At 40.4% G+C, this 24,329-nt stretch overlaps 1 protein-coding gene across 1 annotated transcript in view; it reads right to left on the bottom strand.

Annotated features, from left to right (window-relative positions):
* Positions 1 to 24,329, bottom strand: part of LOC126446060 (sodium-dependent serotonin transporter) — a 507,897-nt gene that overhangs the window by 238,021 nt on the left and 245,547 nt on the right. Inside the window, exon 5 of the mRNA XM_050090978.1 lies at positions 6,285 to 6,423. Coding sequence (XP_049946935.1) covers positions 6,285 to 6,423 — 139 coding nt within the window. The remainder of the gene's footprint in view (positions 1 to 6,284; positions 6,424 to 24,329) is intronic.

Raw genomic sequence — 24,329 nt, 5'->3', positions numbered from 1 at the left:
GAATTACAGGCGTATATCACTAACGTCGATTTGCAGTAGGATTTTAGAACATAAACTGTATTCGAACATTATGAAGTACCTCGAAGAAAACGATTTATTGACACATAGTCAGCACGGTTTCCGAAAATATCGTTCTTGTGAAACACAACTAACTGTTTATACTTATGAAATAGTAAGTGCTATCGACAGGGGATGTCAAATTGATTCCATAGTTTTAGATTTCCAGAAGGCTTTCGACACTGTTCCTCACAAGCATCTTCTAACCAAACTGCGTGCCTACGGAGTATCGCCTCAGTTGTCCGACTGGCTTCGTTATTTCCTGTCAGAAAGGCCACAGTTCGTACTAATAGACGGAAAGTCATCGAGTAAAATAGAAGTAATAACCGGCGTTCCCCAAGGAAGCGTTATAGGCCCTCTATTGTTCCTGATCTATATTAACGACATAGGAGACAACCTGAGTAACCGTCTTACATTGTTTGCAGATGATGCTGTCATTTACCGTCTTGTCAAGTCATCAGATGATCATAACGACTTACAAAATGATTTAGATAAGATATTTGTACGGTGCGAAAAGTAGCAATTGACCCTGAATAAGGAAAAGTGTGAATTTATTCAGATGAGTACTAAAAGAAATCAGCTAAATTTCGATTGCGCGATAAGTCGCATAAATCTGAAGGCTGTAAATTCAATTAGATACTTAGGAATTACAATTACAAATAACCTAAACTGGAACGATCACATAGATAGTATTGTGGGTAGAGGAAACCAAAGACTTCGATTCAATGGCAGAACGCTTAGAAGGTGCAACAGGTCTTTTAAAGAGACTGCTTACACCACGCTTGTCCGCCCTATTCTGGAGTATAGCTGTGCGGTGTGGGATCCGCATCGGGTGGGACTGACGGATGACATCGAAACAGTACAAAGAAGGGCAGCTCGTTTGTATTATCACGAAATAGGGGAGATAGAATCACAGACATGATACGTGAATTGGAGCGGCAATCATTAAAACAAAGGCGTTTTTCGTTGCGACGGGATCTTCTCATGAAATTTAACTCACCAGTTTTCTCCTCCAATTGCGAAAACATTCTGTTGACACCCACCTACATAGGAAGAAATGATCATCATGATAAAATAAGAGAAATCAGGGCTCGCACAGAAAAATTTAAGTGTTCGTTTTTTAGCGTGCCGTTCGAGAGACAGCTTGAAGGTGGTTCATGTAACCCTATGCCAGCCACTTTATTGTGAATAGCAGAGTAATCACGTAGGTGAAGATGTAGATGTAGCCTCTAGACTCTTTGATGTCGAAATTTTTGAAGCTACATTTCTAACGTGCTCAAGAAATGTGCGTTAGTGGCACCGAGGGTGTTGGCGAACTGGGAGGTGGGGGGTCTTAGATAGAACTTTTGCCGTTCTATTCACGCACATGTTAACGTTGCTCTCTTGTGTGATGACGCCACAGGAAAGTGGGAGGGTTTCAAATTTCGTCGAATGGTTTTGAACGGGCCCTAGTGGTTCTAGCCTGTACACGAGAGCAAAAATTACGGCCGTACTGCTCTCCAAAGTCTGCAGTCACGTTCAGTGGGGATGCACTGCCATAAATCTTCAGAAAATAACTGAAACGACAGAGGGTGTCAGCAGAGTCAAAGGATGTCAAGAACGCCTTCCTGTTGCTCACCGCACTGCGAACTCTCGTTTTCTACCGCAAAATGTTTAGGAATCAACGCCTCAGGGAAAGGAGTGGATTAATTGACGCCATTTATGCCACGCCTGACGCCTTTTCGTGTCAGTTCTGAGCGGCGGTGTACCTCAAATATTTTCTTCGGTCACCCGTAAGAAAAGCTTGTGAGTTAGACGGTGAGTGTCGCGGCTGTGACCTCCACCGCAGAGGAGTTGAAAGAAGGGGTGAAATGTGTGTAAGGGTGGCCCGACGTTTTCATCACGTGACACGTCTAAGAAGGCGTTGTGGAGAATTTTGATGAAATTTAGTGCCAATGTGACATCATTAACCCACTTGACACCACACATGAACTTCTGAGCTCTGGCCTTTTCTACGCATGTGTCGATATCTTGCTGTTTGAAGCGTCTAGGGCCCGACGGTTATGTTAAGAGTTTGCATTATTACAGAGGAACGTTGTACGCACCTTTGAGCAAACTTTCAAACTGATGCGTCGCAATGGGAGGCAATTACGCTGTTTCAAAAAAGTGGTTCTTTAATTCTCTTGTGCAGTGTACCTTCAGAAAAAGAGTTCGTAACACTTACATTGACATTTTATGTTAACAAATTTATGTTTTTCAGAAACATTTTTTTCTGTTGCCATCCACGTTTTGCAACCTTTCTGCTTCTGCAAACGTCAGTTACTTTTCTGACCACATAAAAAAACTCATCTATTATTTTTAGTGTCCCGTTTCCTATTCTAATCCCCCCAGCATCACCTGCTTCTATTAGACCACGTTCCACTAAGCGTGTTTTTATTTTGTTGCTATTTTGTTACAACCTCTTTTCAAGTCATTGTCCATTCCGTTTAACTGTTTTTTTTTTTTTTTTCAAATCCTCTGCCGTACCAGTGAGAATTATAGAGTCATCGACAAACCCCAAAGATTTTATTTCCTCTCTGTAGACTAAAATTTTCTTTCAGAATTTCCTATTTGATTTTCTTTCCTCGTTGCTGAATTAACAGAGTAAATATCATCGGGGACATGCAACAACCCCACTTCACCCCCTCGCAATTATCTATATCAGGAACGCACAGACTGACCTCCCATCCTTAGTAGTTTTTTTTTCTTTCCTCATCTTCTATTCTTTCCAAGAAATGAGACGGTTTGGCCTCGTAAAAATTATTTCTTATTTCTTTTGAGAATACATTTGTGTAACTATATTTGCTAAATTAAGTAAATATGTGTGAAACAAATGATGAAACATAACTATGAATTTTTTTTCATTCTGGTGCTTACATTCTCACAGTGCGGGGTTTTCGGCCTGTGGTACTAGCAAGTCTGTTCACCCATGCTCTGTAACATAAGGGGATGTCCATTAATTTCTTGAGGCGGTTTTCTTTAAAATTTGGACCCCCTTTCCCTCTGTCGTGATATTTTCTGATATTTGTTGGGACACCCTCCCGCTAACGTGAAGTTTACACTGCAGTAGGCTAAAAATACGTGACATTTAATGTTTTATTTGTTTTCAACGTTGATTAAAGACTTGTATAGAAACATGTTTTATTTATAAAGTGTGTTAAGCAGTGTTTTCCACACTTGATTAAAATACTTTATTTTAAACATGCCAACCCTGCGCAGTATTCGAAGGGAGGGACGGACAGACAGAAAGATAGAAGGACGAAAAGGCTGCACGAAAATAGTATTAACCCTTCTGACTGAGCTCTAAAAAATTAACCTTTTTTGGTATACAACGTACATTAAATGTCACTGAAATTTTACTTAATTTTCAGATAATAGACATTGCTTGTACTTTCCTTTGAACTGTATGATAACGTAGCATTTCTATCTCTTGATTTACGTGATCAGCAAGAACATTATTGTCGGTGAATTAAATGTGACATTAAATGTCACTGAAACTTTACTTAATTTTCAGATAATAGACATTGCTTGTACTTTCCTTTGAAGTGTATGATTACGTAGCATTTCTATCTCTTGATTTACGTGATCAGTAAGAACATTATTGTCGGTGAATTTCAGCTTAGCTTCCTTCCATAAACGATCAGCTTCTTGATCAATACATGTGTTTCGACATGTCGGCATGCCGCTTAGCATACGAATTGTATAGTTTGGTACAAATTCATCTGAAACACAATAACATTGTTTATTTATGCGTTGCAGAATATCACGAATGACTCAAAGACTGACAAACGGTAATTTTGACCGGTGTAGCAGAGAACTCCCGGAATGCAGTCTGACACTTACGGGGCACTTATTTCAACATGGGAAAGCCTGGGCATGCACATGTGTAAAGCATTCAGTTCAGAGAGATCATAAATACTGTTCGGAAATGTAATATTGTCTATTTTCAGGATTAATTAAAAATGTTCAAACGTGTGTGAAATCTTATGGGACTTAACTGCTAAAGTCATCAGTCCCTAAGCTTACACCCTAATTAACTTAAAAAATTATCCTAAGGACAAATACACACACCCATGCCCGAGGGAGGACTCGAACCTCCGCCGGGACCAGCCGCATAGCCCATGACTGTAGCGCCTTAGACCTCTCGGCTAATCCCGTGCGGCCAGGATTAATTATATAAAACAAAATGTTGACATTACAATACTGTATACTCTGAATTAAAAAGAGAACCTGATAGTTTCATTGCCTCTCGCCCCATTTAAATGAGATTTGGTGACAGGTTACGTAATTAATGGATGTCCCTTAAAACTCAGACGGCCGGTGTGGCCGAGCGGTTCTAGGTGCTACAGTCTGGAACCGCGCGACCGCTACGGTCGCAGGACTCCTGCCTCAGGCATGGATGTGTGTGATGTCCTTAGGTTAGTTAGGTTTAAGTAGTTCTAAGTTCTGGCGGACTGATGACGTCAGAAGTTAAGTCCCATAGTGCTCAGAGCCATTTGAACCATTTGAACCTTAACAATCAATGTGAAATGAGGCAATAAAATTATGAAGCGGATGTCTACCGCCTTTTATGTATCTTTCCTTCCGTATTAGCTCCACATGTAAGGCGGCAAGAAATCGATAACTCATGGTGTACTGCGTCATCATCATAAACCGATGCAAGCGTGAACAGCTGTGTGGACTGATTACAGTGCGCGTCATTTATGATGGCGGCCGAGTTTAGGTCCGTTCTGCGCATCTGACGTCACAAAACACAGTCAGCCAATGAACAGAGAACGACGTTGCCAGAGCTCGAGTGCAGTGCAGAGCACGGACGAGTGTCTTCAGTTTTAGAAACATTCAGTCATGAATAAAGTAATTGAACAAAAGCAATGTCTTGATAGCAGACTTTCTTTTATAGAAAGTTTGGAAAAAGCATTATATATACCAATTGCTTCATATTCTATTAATTAATTAAACCAAACAAGCAACAAGCCTCCTAATTCAGGCGATAGCAAGGAAAGGTGTTTGTATCATTCCCACTAACCGCTTTTTCGCAATAAAAAACAGCGGTAATTGTTTATTTCCTATTGTACTTCGACGAAACGTGAGTAATTCATAATCATACCAACAGTGTTTGTCGGTATTTTGCGTGATATTTTAAAGTCTACTGGGAGACAGATTGAACGACGAGCTGCGGTAGCGTAATCAAATGGCTCTGAGCACTATGGGACTTAACATCTGTGGTCATCAGTCCCCTAGAACTTAGAACTACTTAAACCTAACTAACCTAAGGACAGCACACAACATCCAGTCACCACGAGGCAGAGAAAGGTTGCGTAATGGTTAAAGTGTATGGCTGCTACACGAAAGGATCTGAGTTCAAACCTTGATCGGTGCTTAATTTTTTCCTTATTTAAAAACAATATCGAAGTGTCTTACTTCACGAATTTTATTCGTTTGAATGTAATTGTTTGAAATTTATAGTGGCGACTTAAATCGACCATATGGAAAGTATACGCTATGGACTTTTACCCCTGCAAACTCTTCAAAATTTCGTGCAATGGTTTACTACATTTAATGCTGCACAATAACTGCGTTGAACATCGTAACAAAATTAAGTCATTTATGGGGGAAGGTATCAGTCAAGATGTGTAAAAATCAAATTTTTGGGCCAAATAGTTTTTGTGAAATCGAATGATAAAGTGTGTCAAAGCAGTCGAAACACCATGTGTCTGCACAGGCGAGCAGTGCTATGGTGACAAAATCGCGCACATCGCGGAATGCGGGGAGCACGTCTCTGTAGCAGCGAAAGGGTTAATGCGGCCGTGGTGGGTTTACTTCATAAACTGAACGCTCCCCCCTAGATGTAAGTTTGTGAACTATACTATGGCGTTGCTTCTCTTGGCGCGTACAACTGGCAACGCAGCAATCTCCTGCGTCTGGGCGGGAATGCGCGAATCGCAAAGATAAAAGAATTGAACTATAGTAGCAGTGGCGCTGCAGTCATGGACTGTGCGGCTGGTCCCGGCGGAGGTTCGAGTCCTCCCGCGGGCATGGGTGTGTGTGTTTGTCCTTAGGATAATTTAGGTTAAGTAGAGTGTAAGCTTAGGGACTGATGACCTTAGCAGTTAAGTCCCATAAGATTAAAAAAACAGTAGTTGCGGCCCTGAGGACAGCCTGGGCCAGGGGAACGGTGCGTGAAGGGCGGCGGGGCTAGGAGTACGCACCTTGCCGGCGCTGCGCACGCCCTTCCAGAGGGAGAAGTAGACGAGCAGGAAGACGGCGAGGACGCAGAGCGCCAGCGACCACTTGATGGGCCCCATGCGGTCCAGGCCGTCCGACCGGTGCAGCTCCAGCACGCTGCGCCTGCAACACCAGCCACCAGACTGACACTCCACTGCCTGCTCGCACCGCGCACCACGTGCTTCGAACACCAGACTACAAGACAATTAAAAAGACCGAAGGGAACATCTGAAGGGTGGATACGACAAACGTCTTAATCTTGTGGAGAAAATTTTTCATTCATTACTAGATGGTCCATGATCTTTGTGCCAAGCAGTTCTTCCCTCTGGGTTGCAGAGTGCCATGCGTCAAAGTCTCCTTCACTTACAAGGCAGGTGTTTCAACTGTATCTGTCAAAATAAGTTTGTTTGCATGGCCATCCTCCGCAGCAAGCACAGAAATATTTGTTTTGTGAATAAAACCACCTTTCTTGCAGCAACTGTAATTTATTTCTCCGATATGAGTTTAGCCTTCTTTTACTCTAAGGTATCTTCAGTTGGCTCTAAAACAATACAGTTTTTTTTATATCTGTTATTTTCCGATTATAAAAAATTCGCGCCGCGTTTTTTATTTAAATAAGTAATTACTTACGGTTTGTAGGCATCTGTATTTCCTCTGATCTGGGCTGAAGGTCGTACTACCACTTCATTTCCGAAAATAAGCACATTTTTATATTCCGAACTTTTTCTTTCACATTCTTCACTGTTTATCGTTACTTTTGTGGTGCGCTATTACTCTTTTGGCACTAGTTATTGATATTTTTTTAAAAGAAACTGTGCTTTCAAAGACGTAAATATTGTGAGTTCCTTATGTGTTTGGCTGGCTCTGAGCACTATGCGACTTAACTTCTGAGGTCATCAGTCGCCTAGAACTTAGAACTAATTAAACCAAACTAACCTAAAGACATCACACACATCCATGCCCGAGGCAGGATTCGAACCTGCGACCGTAGCGGTCGCTCGGTTGCAGACTGTAGAGCCTAGAACCGCACAGCCACTCCGGCCGGCCCTTATGTGTTTACTCTTGTTTGGTCTGTTTACCTACATCTTCCCAATCTGACAAAGTATATGTTGAATATTAACATCCATTATATTTATATCTGTATGTGTGTGTGTGCGGGGGGGGGGGGGGGAGGGGGGGCCGGCCGGAGTGGCCGAGCGTTTCTAGGCGCTTCAATCTGTAACCGCGCAACCGCTACGATCGCAAGTTCGAATCCTGCCTCGGGCATGGATGTGTGTGATGTCCTTAGGTTAGTGCTCAGAGCCATTTGAACCATTTGTGTGTGTGTTTGTGTGTGTGTGTGTGTGTGTGTGTGAGAGAGAGTGTGAGACTGAGTGTGTGTGTGTGTGTGTGTGTGTGTGTGTGTGTGTGTGAGAGAGAGAGAGAGAGAGAGAGAGAGAGAGAGAGAGAGAGAGAGAGAGAGAGAGAGAGAGATTGTGTTTGTGAGATTCTGTGTGTGTGAGATTGTGTGTGTGAGACAGTGTGAGAGTGTGCATATGGGGTGGGTTGAAGAGCTGGTGGTCTGAGTTGTAGAGTGTTGGATAACCACCAACCCACCCCCCGCCCCAAAAACACATACACACACACACACACATAAGCATCACGAATAGACGTTAGTTTTCAACATATACTTCGTTAGGTTGGCAACATGTAGGTAAATTTACCAAACAGGATGAAACACAAAATAAGCACACATTATTTATGTCTTTGAAAGCAGAGGTTAAAAATATATCTATAAATAGTGCCAAAAGAGTAATTGTGCACCACAAAAGTAAGGATAAACGTGATGAACAGTGTGAAAGCAAAAATTCGGAATGTAAAAATGTTCTTATGTGTCTGAAATAAAGTCGAAGTACGACCTCCAGACCAGATGAGAGGAAACACAGATGCCAATAGACTGTAAGTAATTACTTAGTTACATAAAAAAACCGCGACGTGCACTGTTTTATAATCTAAAAACAGAACATATCAAAACAAAACTGTATTGTTTTAGATCCCAGTGAAGATGCCTTAGAGTAATAAAAGGCGAAACGTGTCTGGGAGAAATAAATTACAACTACATCAAGAAAGACTTTTATTTAAGAAAAAAAATGTACCAATCATGATTCGGTGAAACATAGGTACTGGGCTAATTGTGTGTTGCTGGTTTCCCCCTGTCGTGGAAATGCTTGGTTTTCGTATTATGAAGATACATGGTTCTGAACGGTACGACCTTGTGGCACGCAACTACGTCACTTTACTGTGTGCAGCATGGTATTGTGAGATGGGGCCTTTAGCTAAGGAACATTCATTCAGGTATTTACCACTGTGGTATGCGGAAGGGACTAACGCAAGTGTGCTAGTGCGTATTTACACGTCCTAGATCAGTCTGACATCATGCTCTTAAACATTCATGGAAGTACAAAGTATAATGAGGGGTGTAGTTACTGTCATACTGTCAGTACATTTATTCGTCAACTTAAAAACTTTCACATTAATATTATAAACTTTTGGTTTTCAGCCGGCATGCATCTCATCAATTCAATTCATGTCGTAGAAATTTTACGAAACTATGTGGCATAATCAACAATGTATCATAATGCGATCGACGATAGAATTGAATACTTTTCTTCTGCGAATTCACTATTTGAACTAATTAACGATATGTTCTTTGGAGATATATCTCTGTCTGCAAATGATACATTAGATGTTGAGGATGAGAATACCTTTGCGGATGAATGTCTTTATGGGGCTACAGCAATTAATGAAGATTATTCTACAAGTGATGACTATGAACCATCATCACCAGACATAACCAAACGAAACGAATTGACAGCAACCACTACAGAGTGGTAGAGGAAGATATATGCATATGCCGATTTGTTAAAACAGAACCATAATAGTCTGCTAGAAAATATGTATCGGCGACCACAAAGAAGTTTAATTGTACTATGCAGTTAATAAAACAGTAAGATCTAGCAGAACCCCACCAAAATCAATGTTTTAATTAACAGAAAAGGAAATGTTTGAAAAATACAAAGAAGGCAGGGCGCATGATCTGATTGTCCACTATTACAGTTTAAGAAATTGGGCTATTATTTCTGCCGAAAAACACGCTCATTAATACGTTGCGTCGAAAGCATTTGTAAACAGAGCTAAAACAGTAAACCGCATTCGATCCCGAAAAATAACAAGTTTTGTTTCTGCTGAAGATATGAAGGACGGAAAAGACGTATGGAGTCTGCTGCAGCATTTGCACACAAGGTCAACGCCTTAATCGTAGGTGAAGGGTATAGGGGAAACAGTATTTCCAATACAGACCGATCACAATTTGAATATCGTAAGCTTCATCGAATGAAGGAGAAAAGCAAATAAAGTGTAATGTGATCTATAGCGTGAGAAACTGAATATCAAATCTTACGTGGCGTCGTTGTGTTAGTACAGACGATTATTTTAAGTCACGCAGATTACATTGATGAGAGTAGGAAAGGTTATGTCAGTACAACTTATTGTAGCGTTATGAGACTGAGCTTCATTGTCCGACGTTTTTACCTACGTATTGCACTGCTGTTAGAGACTGTTCATACAGTATACGTCCTACGAGTTTGTGGTATCTAAAGGGTGGCGCTGTACACTTTCCAAATAATTAAGAAAATTTCGTTGAAATAATTATTATTTTCCTATTTTAATGTAGTCAAAACTTGAAGTAAAACAATTTTGTATGGTGAGAAAAACGTCCTTCTTGAAAATAAAACTGCATGGAATTTGTAGCATGGATGTCACAAATCCGGCCGAGGGCAACAGAAGGAACTCATGGGTAAGACAGAGCAAGTTTCTGAGCTATTAATGTACACAACTTTATTTTGGAAACTTCCTTCTATGAACATGTACTATGGAAAAATTTTTAAATGTCTATCTACTAAAACAATTAGACTTTAGAATCTTTAGAAGGCTCTCCTGAAAAAACAAATTTTTAGTTATGACATTTTTAGTCATGTCACAAATTAACGATATATACATTTTCCAATTCAGTAACCCTTGAATGGAAAACGCAATAGGACAGAAATAATCCCCCCCCCCCTCCCCCCTCCACCCATTAACCACTACATACACATAACCTTTAGACGTCAACTTCTTCAGGGAACGAACTTGTTCACAGTCCTAAAGATTGCATTACGAATAAATTTTTTCAAGAGGATTCCAAAGATAAATTACATGACAAAGTATTAATAATGTAAACCTCACTTATCTGTATACGACGAGATGTCTTCGCCAATTTTCAAGGACATTGTCATTTATGCCTGACAGACAAATTGCTATGTGTCAGAGAAAATTGTAACGAGTTTCAGTAGCATTTTAGAATCAATGTTACTGGTAGGAAACAGTGATTGTAGTATCTAATATTGTTAAGATGTTACTGTTACTAATTGTCTGTACTGTTCTCAATCGTTTTGCCCCGAAAGTTTTGGAATAAGACCTCATTATCAACTACGAACACAAACGCTGGACGCAACAAAACATACCAGTATAGAAATGCCGTCTCGCAATTGAAAATTAGAAACGTTGTATCTTACTCCAACTGTGAATGCATAAACTTTTGTATGTTAATTAATATGTATTATGTATGTTGAAGGACAAACATAGTGCGTTCAATCACTGATCTAAACGGCGGTTAGTTCACAGCTGACACACACAAACACACACACACACACACACACACACACACACACACACACACACACACATACAGAGTTAAAGCCTATTTTGTTTATACTGATATTGAATACATGTGGATCTGTGCGATTTCAATGAAAATTCTGTCGAATAAATGCGTTAATAAAATTCAGCATTCTGTTCTGCAATCATATTCTCTCATTACAGGAAATAACTGCAAACAAAGGATTCAGTTACCTCATGTTTTTAAATATCTTGTGTACGTAGATACTGAACTGAGCCGAGTTATGTACATGCAATAGCAAATGCTCAAATAATTTTCTGGATGTATCTCGAGGTGGTATAATTTGTTTACGTGATGGATTAATTTGGTAATTTTTTTCAATTTAAACTGAGTCACAGATCAAATGACTTGATCGGACAACTACTAGAATTTTGCATGAAGGAGGGAACTATCTATTCAATTTAAACTACACTTGCTGCTCACAACGTCATTTCAAATTCTAATCTCACAAGGGGAGGCCGCCAATTGTGAAATTCAGATTTGATTCATACTGCGCATAATAAAAGCTCATGGCCGGAGGTGTAATGTGGCAAAGCACCAAGATACACTTCTCAGCCGTTGTCGAGAAAATCGACAGTTAAAAGAAACCGTTGTGGTGAAATACTCTCTACGATTAATAATTTTCTGCAGCGTCGTGGGGCAGCGGTAAGCGCTCGGGTTCGTAATCCGAAGGTCGCCGGATCGAATATCGCGCCATGCAATTTGTTTTTGTTATTAGTTTTTTGTAATTCAAATATATATATATATATATATATTGTATATTATATATATATATATATATAAACTATTAATGAATTGCTTATGCATGTTGGTGAAGGCGGATCGCTCTCCAATTGTACCGCCTCCATTTTTCCGTTTATTTAACAGGGTGTACCAAAGCTCTCCCGTCCGCACTGACTTTCGACGATGTTATAAGTTGCACTAGGGACCGCATCTACCTTCTTTCGAAGTTAGCAGGCAACTACGCTGTTATGCGGCGGCTCGTTTCGGCCCATTGAACATCTGTCTTTCAAATGTAACGAGCGAGTAATGGAGTTTATATTTCATACCTGCCACAGCAAATTTGTGTTCGTGGGGTCTCTATTCTAATTCGAACGTTTGACTTACGCTATACGTATTCGTTTCGGAATATCGTTTCTACGTCTTCCGTTAACTATACGTGGTTAACAGTATGAAGACAATAAATAACATTTGTGAAATACAACTTTGTTCGCGGAAAACATAATGATGGTCGAAGTCGCCAGTTTTTCCACGACAAACGACTTTCAACAACTTATTATATGCATAATTGTTGCAACTGATTGCCAGGAATTATATATACATATATATATATATATATATTTGAATTACAAAATACAAACACTAAAAAAAAAAAAACTGCATGGCGCGAGATTCGATCCGGCGACCTTCGGATTACCAACCCGAGCGCTTACCGCTGAGCCACGACGCTGTAGAAAAATATTAATCGTAGAGAGTATTTCACGGCAACGGTTTCTTTTTTCTCGACAACGGCTGAGAAGTACATCTTGGTGCTTTGCCACATTACACCTCTGGCCATGAGCTTTTATTATGCGCAGTATGAATCAAATCTGAATTTCACAATTGGCGGCCTCCCCTTGTCAGTTAGCGTTATCCAAAAATTTGCGTTCATTTTAAGTCAGAGTTCAAACAATAAATCAACATACTTTTACAAGCACCGACAGATTAAGGAGAGCTGACATTTCATTATTTCTCCAATTATAGGGGGTCTTGGCTCAAGAAGAAACATAACAACTAGAACAGAAGTAAGTGGTACAAGCAATCATTATTGTAGTCCGTGAGACGAATGATTGGGGGAGGGGGGGAAGGGCAGACGGCAATGTTGCCGAACGTGACTTACGCCACTCCGTTCCCGGTCTGCGCTTACACGTGATCTCTAGCAGCACAAACACAAGCGTCGACAACATGAAGTTCGTATTTGTACACGTGAATTTATTTATAGGCGCCACTTGTAATATATAATCTCGAAAAACTGAAGAGAGTTATTAAGTATCTAATATGACGAAATATCGTAAAGTTATTTGTCAACCCCCCCCCCCCCCCCCCCCCTGAACCATGGACTTTCCCGTTGGTGGGGAGGCATGCGTGCCTCAGCGATACAGATAGCCGTACCGTAGGCGCAACCACAACGGAGGGGTATCTGTTGAGAGGCAAGACAAACGTGTGGTTCCTGAAGAGGGGCAGCAGCCTTTTCAGTAGTTGCAGGGGCAACAGTCTGGATGATTGACTGATCTGACCTTCTAACACTAACCAAAACGGCCTTGCTGTTGTGGTACTGCGAACGGCTGAAAGAAAGGGGAAACTACAGCCGTAATTTTTCCCGAGGGCATGCAGCTTTACTGTATGTTTAAATGATAATGGCGCCCTATTGGGTAAAATATTCCTGATGCAAAATAGTTCCCCATTCGGATCTCCGGGCGGGGACTACTCAGGAGGACGTCGTAATCAGGAGCAAGAAAACTGGCATTCTACGGATTGGAGCGTGGAATGTCAGATCCCTTAATCGGGCAGGTAGATTAGAAAATTTAAAAAGGGAAATGGATAGGTTAAAGTTAGATATAGTGGGAATTAGTGAGGTTCGGTGGCAGGAGGAACCAGACTTCTGGTCAGGTGAATACAGGGTTATAAATACGAAATCAAATAGGGGTAATGCAGGAGTAGGCTTAATAATGAATAGGAAAATAGGCGTGAGGGTAAGCTACTACAAACAGCACAGTGAACGCATTATTGTGGCCAAGATAGACACGAAGCCCATGCCTACTATAGTAGTACAAGTTTGTATGCCAACTAGCTCTGCAGATGACGAAAAAACTGAAGAAATGTATGATGAGATAAAAGAAGTTTCTCAGGTAGTGAAGGGACACGAAAATTTAATAGTCATGGATGACTGGAATTCGACAGTAGGAAAAGGGAGAGAAGGAAACATAGTAGGTGAATGTGGATTGGGGCTAAGAAATGAAAAAGGAAGCCGTCTGGTAGAATTTTGCATAGAGCATAACTTAATCATAGCTAACACTAGGTTCAAGAACCATAAAAGAAGGTTGTGTACATGGAAGAATCCTAGAGATACTAAAAGGTATCAGATAGATTATATAATGGTAAGACAGAGATTTAGGAACCAGGTTTTAAATTGTCGGACGTTTACAGGGGCAGACTCTGACTACAAGCTATTGGTTATGAACTGTAGATTAAAACTGAAGAAACTGCAAAAAGGTGGGAATTTAAGGAGATGGGACCTGGATAAACTGACTAAACCAGAGGTTGTACAGAGTTTCAGGGAGAGCATAAGGGAACAATTGACAGGAATGGGGGAAAGAAATACAGTAGAAGAAGAATGGGTAGCTCTGAGGGATGAAGTAGTGAAGGCAGCAGAGGATCAAGTAGGTAAAAAGACGAGGGCTAGTAGAAATCCTTGGGTAACAGAAGAACTATTGAATTTAATTGATGAATGGAGAAAATATAAAAATGCAGTAAATGAAGCATGCAAACAGGAATACAAACGTCTCAAATATGAGATCGACAGGAAGTGCAAAATGGCTGAGCAGGCATGGCTAGAGGACAAATGTAAGGATGTAGAGGCTTATCTCACGAGGGGTAAGATAGATACAGCCTACAGGAAAATTAGAGAGACCTTTGGAGAAAAGAGAGCCACTTGTATGAATATCAAGAGCTCAGATGGAAACCCAGTTCTAAGCAAAGAGGGGAAAGCAGAAAGGTGGAAGGAGTATATAGAGGGTCTATATAAGGGCGATGCACTTGAGGACAGTATTATGGAAATGGAAGAGGATGTAGATGAAGATGAAATGGGAGATACGATACTGCGTGAAGAGTTTGATACAGCACTGAAAGACCTGAGTCGAAACAAGGCCCCGGGAGTAGACAACATTCCATTAGAACTACTGACGGCCTTGGGAGAGCCAGTTCTGACAAAACTCTACCATCTGGTGAGCAAGATGTACGAGACAGGCGAAATACCCTCAGACTCCAAGAAGAATATAATAATTCCAATCCCAAAGAAAGCAGGTGTTGACAAATGTGAAAATTACCAAACTATCAGTTTAATAAGTCACAGCTGCAAAATACTAACGCGAATTATTTACAGACGAATGGAAAAACTGGTAGAAGCCGACGTCGGGGAAGATCAGTTTGGATTCCGTAGAAATGTTGAAACACGTGAGGCAATACTGACCCTACGACTTATCTTAGAAAATAGGTTAAGGAAAGGCAAACCTACGTTTCTAGCATTTGTAGACTTAGAGCTTTCGACAATGTTGACTGGAATACTCTCTCTCAAATTCTAAAGGTGGCAGGGGTAAAATACAGGGAGCGAAAGGCTATTTACAGTTTGTACAGAAACCAGATGGCAGTTATAAGAGTCGAGGGGCATGAAAGGGAAGCAGTGGTTGGGAACGGAGTGAGACAGGGTTGTAGCCTCTCCCCGATGTTATTCAATCTCTATATTGAGCAAGCAGTAAAGGAAACAAAAGAAAAATTCGGAGTAGGTATTAAAATCCAGGGAGAAGAAATAAAAACTTTGAGGTTCGCCGATGACATTGTAATTCTGTCAGAGACAGCAAAGGACTTGGAAGAGCAGTTGAATGGAATGGACAGTGTCTTGAAAGGAGGATATAAGATGAACATCTACAAAAGCAAAACGAGGATAATGGAATGTAGTCGAGTTAAGTCGAGTGATGCTGAGGCAATTAGATTAGGAAATGAGACACTTAAAGTAGTAAAAAAGTTTTGCTATTTGGGGAGCAAAATAACTGATGATGGTCGAAGTAGAGAGGATATAAAATGTAGACTGGCAATTGGAAGGAAAGCGTTTCTGAAGATGAGAAATTTGTTAACATCGAGTATAGAATTAAGTGTCAGGAAGTCGTATCTGAACGTATTTGTATGGAGTGTAGCCATGTATGGAAGTGAAACATGGACAATAAATAGTTTGGACAAGAAGAGAATAGAAGCTTTTGAAATGTGGTGCTACGGAAGAATGTTGAAGATTAGCTGGGTAGATCACGTAACTAATGAGGAGGTTTTGAATAGGATTGGGGAGAAGAGAAGTTTGTGGCACAACTTGACTGGAAGAAGGGATCGGTTGGTAGGACATGTCCTGAGGCATCAAGGGATCACAAATTTAGCATTGGAGGGCAGTGTGGAGGATAAAAATCGTAGACGGAGACAAAGAGATGAATACACTAAGCAGATTCAGACGGATGTAGGTTGCAGTAGGTACTGGGAGATGAAGGGGCTTGCACATGATAGATTAGCATGGAGAGCTGCATCAAACCAGTCTCAGGACTGAAGACCACAACAACAACATTTGTCAAACTTCACAACAGAAGTAAAAAATACTTTCGCAAGTCGTTAAACATTCGCAGTTTCTGTTTCCGTTGTTAAATATTAGGAATATAAATTAGCTCTATAACGAGCGACAATAATTTATCAGTATACTGACAGTTATAATATGAAGATCGTACACACAATATGATGATAGGTCGGTGGCATGCTCTCTCCTTGCATTCTTGGGTGATGTGTAGTTATGCTTATTAGTGTCAGAATCTAATTTAACATGGTCTTCTTCAGCACTGCTCAAACTATCAATGTTCCCTCCCAGACGTATAATTAAATTTTCTACGCATTCTTCCACAACGCCTTCGTTTTATGCTGCCTCTCTGAGGACACTTGCACTACTGATCACAATTATTGTTCACGTCTTGCTTGTCAGTTGATTCACAGCTGCTACACGAAGATTTTCAGCTTCAGAGATCGTGAATTTTTATTACTTGCAGTAACGTAATTTATAACAGACGAATGGAAAAACTAGTAGAAGCCAACCTTGGGGAAGATCAGTTTGGATTCCGTAGAAACACTGGAACACGTGAGGCAATACTGACCTTACGACTTATCTTAGAAGAAAGATTAAGGAAAGGCAAACCTACGTTTCTAGCATTTGTAGACTTAGAGAAAGCTTTTGATAATGTTGACTGGAATACTCTCTTTCTAATTCTAAAGGTGGCAGGGGTAAAATACAGGGAGCGAAAGGCTATTTACAATTTGTACAGAGACCAGATGGCAGTTATAAGAGTCGAGGGACATGAAAGGGAAGCAGTGGTTGGGAAGGGAGTAAGACAGGGTTGTAGCCTCTCCCCGATGTTGTTCAATCTGTATATTGAGCAAGCAGTAAAGGAAACAAAAGAAAAATTTGGAGTAGGTATTGAAATTCATGGAGAAGAAATAAAAACTTTGAGGTTCGCCGATGACATTGTAATTCTGTCAGAGACAGCAAAGGACTTGGAAGAGCAGTTGAATGGAATGGACAGTGTCTTGAAAGGAGGATATAAGATGAACATCAGCAAAAGCAAAACAAGGATAATGGAATGTAGTCTAATTAAGTCGGGTGATGCTGAGGGAATTAGATTAGGAAATGAGGCACATAAAGTAGTAAAGGAGTTTTGCTATTTGGGGAGCAAAATAACTGATGATGGTCGAAGTAGAGAGGATATAAAATGTAGGCTGGCAATGGCAAGGAAAGCGTTTCTGAAGAAGAGAAATTTGTTAACATCCAGTATTGATTTAAGTGTCAGGAAGTCATTTCTGAAAGTATTCGTATGGAGTGCAGCCATGTATGGAAGTGAAACATGGACGATAAATAGTTGGACAAGAAGAGAATAGAAGCTTTCGAAATGTGGTGCTACAGAAGAATGCTGAAGATTAGATGGGTAGATCACATAACTAATGAGGAAGTATTGAATAGGATTGGGGAGAAGAGAAGTTTGTGGCACAACTTGACCAGAAGAAGGGATCGGTTGGTAGGACATGTTCTGAGGCATCAAGGGATCACCAATTTAGTATTGGAGGGCAGCGTGGAGGGTAAAAATCGTAGAGGGAGACCAAGAGATGAATACACTAAGCAGATTCAGAAGGATGTAGGTTGCAGTAGGTACTGGGAGATGAAAAAGCTTGCACAGGATAGAGTAGCATGGAGAGCTGCATCAAACCAGTCTCAGGACTGAAGACCACAACAACAACAAAAACAACCACTTCAATGGCACTGAAGTGATAATGGTACGGAAGAAGTTGAACAATTTCATGTCGTTGCCTTTTAGCAATCTCATCAACTACTTATGTCGGAAAATGTGGTTCCTTTGTGCCACGGTTTCGAGTAATTCCGCCTTCTTCAAATCTTCTCTGAATTCCACATTTCGTCATTTCAGACAATGAATAATATCTTCTTTTATCGTTGTCAAAGTTGGTGTCCTATTGTCAACAACGGAATGATAAGGTGAATTGCTCACGACGATCACTGATCGGTTCGTCATGAGCGATGTCTCGAAACAGTTTTGAAAAACTACACTGTTCATCTCTTCGTGGTAATCACCTTATTTCTGGAACGAAACATTAACAAGCAGTTGGCACGTAACTGTACGATTTATCTGCATATAACACGATAATTCGCCCTCCTTTTCTAACAGACTCTACCAAGATCCACTACAGCATTCCACCACTCCTGGATCAACGTAATGAACGGCTGGCATTAACGCAAGCGTCATCTATCCACGCCATATTTTCGAATCTCAGTACCACGGTCCTGCGCAGAAATCTTCACCGCCATGCAACTTCATCTATCCTTTCCGTCAATGTTTTGCCTCCGTTAAGCACTGAAGATCTGAAGCCTATGTCTTTCAGCAATACACCTAATGAAAATTTGCTTCCTTGAAAACTGTATCACTCTGAAGTGATACTAGTAACAGAGTGAGATTTTTCCTTCTCTTATAATAGCTGCATATACGACGACAAACAGCGTCTTTCTCGCAATCGGCCAAATCTGTCACTTGCTTCTATCTAGGCCTTGGTGTGATCGGCGTTGTTGTGCCACTCTCACCACAAAATATACTGTACTGTTCTTTCCCTACCGTTACAATAGTGTTCTTGCTTATTTTCAAGGCTGCTGCAGTCCTCTTAACAATCTGAGCAACAGGAAATAAGGGCTTACCTTTTTCCTTTTCTTTTTCACAAACACACGAATTCGCGGGCCTGGCTATGTAGCACACTTTTCTTCCTCTGTTTCACTTCACGTGTTGGGCTGGCACTGCTCGTTGCACTGGGCGTTGTTTAAAAGGAAAAAGTAGCAAATAAAAACCAAAAACAACAGAAACGAAATAAACTAAGAACTGAACTGTTAACACAAACGACTAAACGACAGCACCGGTTGCACGTGAGACACTCACTGGTACGTTTTTGACACTCGTGCGTCAGATTTGCAGAGAGGCAACCTGCCACCTACTACCTGCTTGAGTGCAATCTGTCGCTGGTTTGCTACCTGCGGTCGCTAAGCAACGGAACGTCGCTACTGAGTTGTCAGTTTCAAAGACTCGTCTCTCAGACTATAACATCACCAATATTTCTCTCTCCCCTCGCTATAAAAGAAACAATTCTTTTCAAAGAGTATCGAAAGTACTAAATCGGCCCTTTTCTGTATCTTTTTATAATGCTCCTGTCGACAAAGCAACGACCATTGTATTGCATCTCAAAAAAAATCAAATGAACTTTCAGTATTGGCCTGCTCGAAAGTTACAGGCTGTATACCATGTAATATTTTCCTCATTTTCGAGCTACGTTAGTTAGTTAAAAATCGCAGCAATACCTATCTACTACGCCTTAGAAATTATAGAAACAAACTCCACCTTCTGTTTTTCTGGACTTAGTGGAAGCCTTACACGAAAACTGAACACTGTAATAGCAGCAAGCTGAGTCTGCGTACATAGCTGACGAGCCTCTGAAGACCTTTGGTGACTTATTGTATTTTATTTACCTCTTGTCAATTCTCAGTCTTTCTTGATATTTTTATGAATCCCCTCTCATACGGAAGGAAGATTAGGATTCAACGTTCCTTCGAAAACGATGTAATTAAAGACTGCTCATAATACAAGAAGGGTAATTGAATTGATCCACAAAACTACCATCCAATGTCCTTGACATCAGTTTGTTGTAGAATCTTAGAACATATTCTGAGCTCAAACATAAAGAGGTATCTTGAACAGAATGGTCACCTCATTTCCAACCAGCATAGATTTCGAAAACAGCATGATGAAAACATGAAATCCAACTCACACTGTTCTCAAAAGACATACTGAAAGCTTTGGATCAAGGCAGGAATATAGATGCTGTATTTCTTTGACTTCCGAAAAAGGTTTGACTCGGTACCACAACTGCGCTTAGTGTGAAAATTGCGATCGTAAGGAGTATCAAATGAAACCTGTGACTGGACTGACTTTTTAGTAAGGAGGACGCAACAAGGTATCTTGGATGGAGAGTCATCGTCAGATGTAGAAGTAACTTCGGGTGTGCCCCAGGGAAGTGTATTGGGACTCCTGCTGTTCATGTTGTATATTAATGAGCTTGTAGGCAATATTAATAGTAAAATCAGGCTTTTTCCATCACACGACGCAATTGTCTATAATGAAGTACTATCTTAAAGAAGCTGCATAAATATACAGTCAGATCTTGATAAGATTTCAACGTAGTGCAGAGATTGGCAACTTGCTTTCAATATACAGAATTGTAAAATTTTGCTCTTCAAATAACGAAAAAACGTAGTATCCTATGACTATAATATTAGTGAGTCACTGCTGGAATCGGCCAACTCATTTAAATAGCTTAGTGTAACACATTGTTGTGCTATGAAATGGAATGATCACATAGTTTCAGTCGTGGGTTAAGCTGGTGGTAGGCTTCGGTTTATTGGTAGAACACTGGGGAAGTGCAATCAATCTACAAAGGAGATTGCTTACAAATCACTCGTGCGATCGTTTCTACAGTATCGCTCAAGTATATGGGACCTGTACCAGATAGGACAGGGGATATTGAACGTATTCACAGAAGGGCAGCTCGAACGGTCACAGGTTTGTTTAATTCGTGGGAGAATGTCACAGAGATACTGAAGAAACTGAACTTGAAGTCTCTGAAAATAGACGTAAACTATCTCGAGAAAATCTATTAATAAAGTTTGAAGAACCGGTGTTAAATGATTATTCTAGGAATATATTACAGCCCACTACATATCGCTCACACAGAGATCGTGAAGATAAGATTAGAATAATTACTGCACTCACACAGGCATTCAAACAATCATTTTTACCGGCCTCCATGCGTGAATGGAACAGGAAGAATGATAACTGATGCAGTAGAACGTACCCTCTGCCATGCTCCTCACGGTGATTTGCAGAGTATAGCTGTAGATGTAGATATTAAGTGGAATGAGCTTTTCCTTCATTATTGTTCTTGGAATTCATGCAGTTTACCATGAAAGAGGTCGTGTTGTTCTAGTTACAAAATAATTTATTTTTCTTGAGTTTATGAATTTAGATGAGCATCAAAGCATCGTTATTATTGAGATGTTAACAGGCTTCGTACTCGCAGAGCACAGAATATGGATCATGACGTCGGGTATTAACACTGTAAAGTTATTAAGTCTATTTAGTTAATTCTTTTTCTTCTTTAGCTATTGAGAATTTTTTTTCAAAATTTCTTCAAAGTCGTACTTTCTGAGCAACGTACGACTGCACCATCTTTCTCTAAGATAACTATTACAGCAAGAACAGGAGAGTTTTGTGTCAGTGAGCACTCCTTCTCGACTTCCGTGATATCTTCTTCAAGGAGAAATTTCTTATCACGCAGCTCTTCCTTCACACGAGAGCTTTCCGCGCCATTTAGTTGTGACAGCAGCACGAAGTTGGGGAATAATGTTGAAGTAGTCCCCACAAATCGCCGTAGAACAACGTTTGAGGTTGGTCATGAACAGAATATCTTCTGCGTCTCAAAATACAGTCTCTGCTGCCTTCTCGGTGTTCCAACTGGTTATGCATCTAAGTGTGCGCAACATTTCAGCAGATATTTAGGTTATAAACAGTTCAGAAAAAGTTAACGTGTATCCGCAAGTCAGAAATATCTGATGTCAGGAAATTTTATCTGTAATTGAATCTCTAGAGGACAAGCGCATAGCAGCAACTGTAGTGTTCACGTTGCTTACATTACCAGATTTCACACCTTGCTTAATACGGAAACTGTGTCACAGTTAAGGGAACCTTCTGGCACCGAAATCCGTTGTCCTGTTTAACAACCAAGTCCTAGAATGCAAAAAGAAGGAAAAGGCTGCCTCCCAGTCCCTAAAGTGCTACTTCTTAGGAATTCCGCTCCTTAGTCTCTAAAACCGGAACCTTATAGGATCCTTTTGTTATCCGTCCGTCTGTCTGTCAGTCTGTCCGACTGTTAAGAACCATATTTCTCAGGAACAGGAAGACGAATCAAATTGTTTTTTTATGACATATACTACAGTTTATTGTTCCTTGGCGGTGTAAAAGTGTGAAACTTTTAAGTCACTTAAGTCAAAAGATACTGCCATTTATGTCACATATTGAAAGTCGACAACTCATTCATCAAGACCTATACCGTGCTGTCCGTTGACTTCCGATCATGAAGCTTTGTAGCAAGCAAGGTTTCAAAGAGCAATTAACGGAAGAAACCCGAAAATTGTTAGTTTGTAATTACATCACATAAACAATTTTTTTTCATTTTTTTATTCGTGTTTGTTGTCCGTCTTTTAAGACCCTCTAGAACAGATTGGCGTATCATGTTAAAATTTATGTCACACACTAAAGGCGATGGTCCGTTGGCGGTGTAAATGATTTAAGCTTCTAAATCAACGCAATCAAAAGATTCGGTCATTTATTTAACATAATTTGACACTCGCAAACTCATTCATCAACCTCACGTTGACCTACAATAATGAAATTCGGCAACAAGTAATGTCCTAGAGCACAGGAAAAATAAAATATCTGGAACTTGTTCAAATTGTAATTATATCACATAAAAATATATTTTGCTGTTTGAACATACATTGCATTCATCATCCGTCAAAAGCATTATAGACGATCATTACTGCATGCAAACATAAATTGTATATTGTACTAAAGTTTTAATACGTAAATAAAAATATTTTATGAAATCTTCTCTCTCTCTCTACATACATGAACTGAAGTCTCCTGCCCGCTTCTTTTTGTATGCCTGAGGAGCTACCCTAGTGAATTTGGTGCGGTCTTGGAATTTCAGGAATCAATATCCTGCCAGTATCGATATAGATAACACGCAAAAATCTTTGAAATATTCGATTCCCGGGAGGGATGAACAATATATACCCATAATTAAGTTTTTACAAAACCCTTCGTGCGCGTGTCTTACTCGCACTCCGCCATGTTTTTATGTTACATTACGATACTCTGTGTATGGAAATGCTAGCCAAGCTGGTATTTATTTACACGCCCTCGTATAATTTAATCCTTCGCGAATAATAAGCATTCTTCATCCCAGCTTACAAAATCCTGTCGCCTGATCTGGGCCATTCACTCTGTATTTAAAGGAAACTAGCAGAATTACATTCCGTAAACCTTAAGTTAATGAAAGCATAAATAACAAGCCTCAGCCGAGGGGGGAGAAATAAAATCCATGACATGTCTACAGCTTTCAGTCAATACGTCGTTGAAAATCAGAAAAAAATCTGCGGAAGTATAAAAGGATATTCACAGAGTGCAACACAGCGAAACTGCTGGTGCTGCTTTCTTCTGAAAGTAATTCACGTCCGCTAAAGCAAGTGAGGGGGAGATATTCGCTGTGAATATCGCCTAACGCATCTAAGGCAAAGTTAGGTTTCACTAAAATCCGTTCCTTGGTATATCAATGACACCACAGAATAACATCTCATTTACCGAGAACTGCTTGTGTCTCCGCAGCTGAATACACTAACGGAAAATATAGCAGCATCAAGAAGGAGTCGTGCGACATAATCGAAAGTTGGTAGGCGCGTTTATACATCATTCAAATATCGCGGGAGTCACATAAGAGTGACTATGAGGATGCAAATCAGATTCGATTTGAGTGCAAGCTGTAACCGGCGTGAACGTTAGTTACTATACCTTTGAAATTGGAAGTGGTGTCTTGATGTTATTCAAGAATGCCTTTAAGGTGACAAAGATACCATTATCAATACCTCGCTGAGGTCAAACGAGGTCGTGTAATAGGGCTACGAGAAGTTGGATGTTCCTTCTGCGATATTACAGAAAGACTTGGCAGGAATGTAGCCACATGATTGCTTGCCGCTGTGCTCACGAGAATGCACAGTCGCAAGCAGACCGAGATCTGGACGATCACTGAGACGGAAGTCCACCCGTGATAGCTG

The sequence above is a fragment of the Schistocerca serialis genome, chromosome 1, assembly GCF_023864345.2.
Source record: "Schistocerca serialis cubense isolate TAMUIC-IGC-003099 chromosome 1, iqSchSeri2.2, whole genome shotgun sequence".
Lineage (NCBI taxonomy): Eukaryota > Metazoa > Arthropoda > Insecta > Orthoptera > Acrididae > Schistocerca > Schistocerca serialis.
The sequence above is the reverse complement of the archived record's forward strand: the minus strand, read 5'-3'. Positions and strand labels throughout refer to the sequence as shown.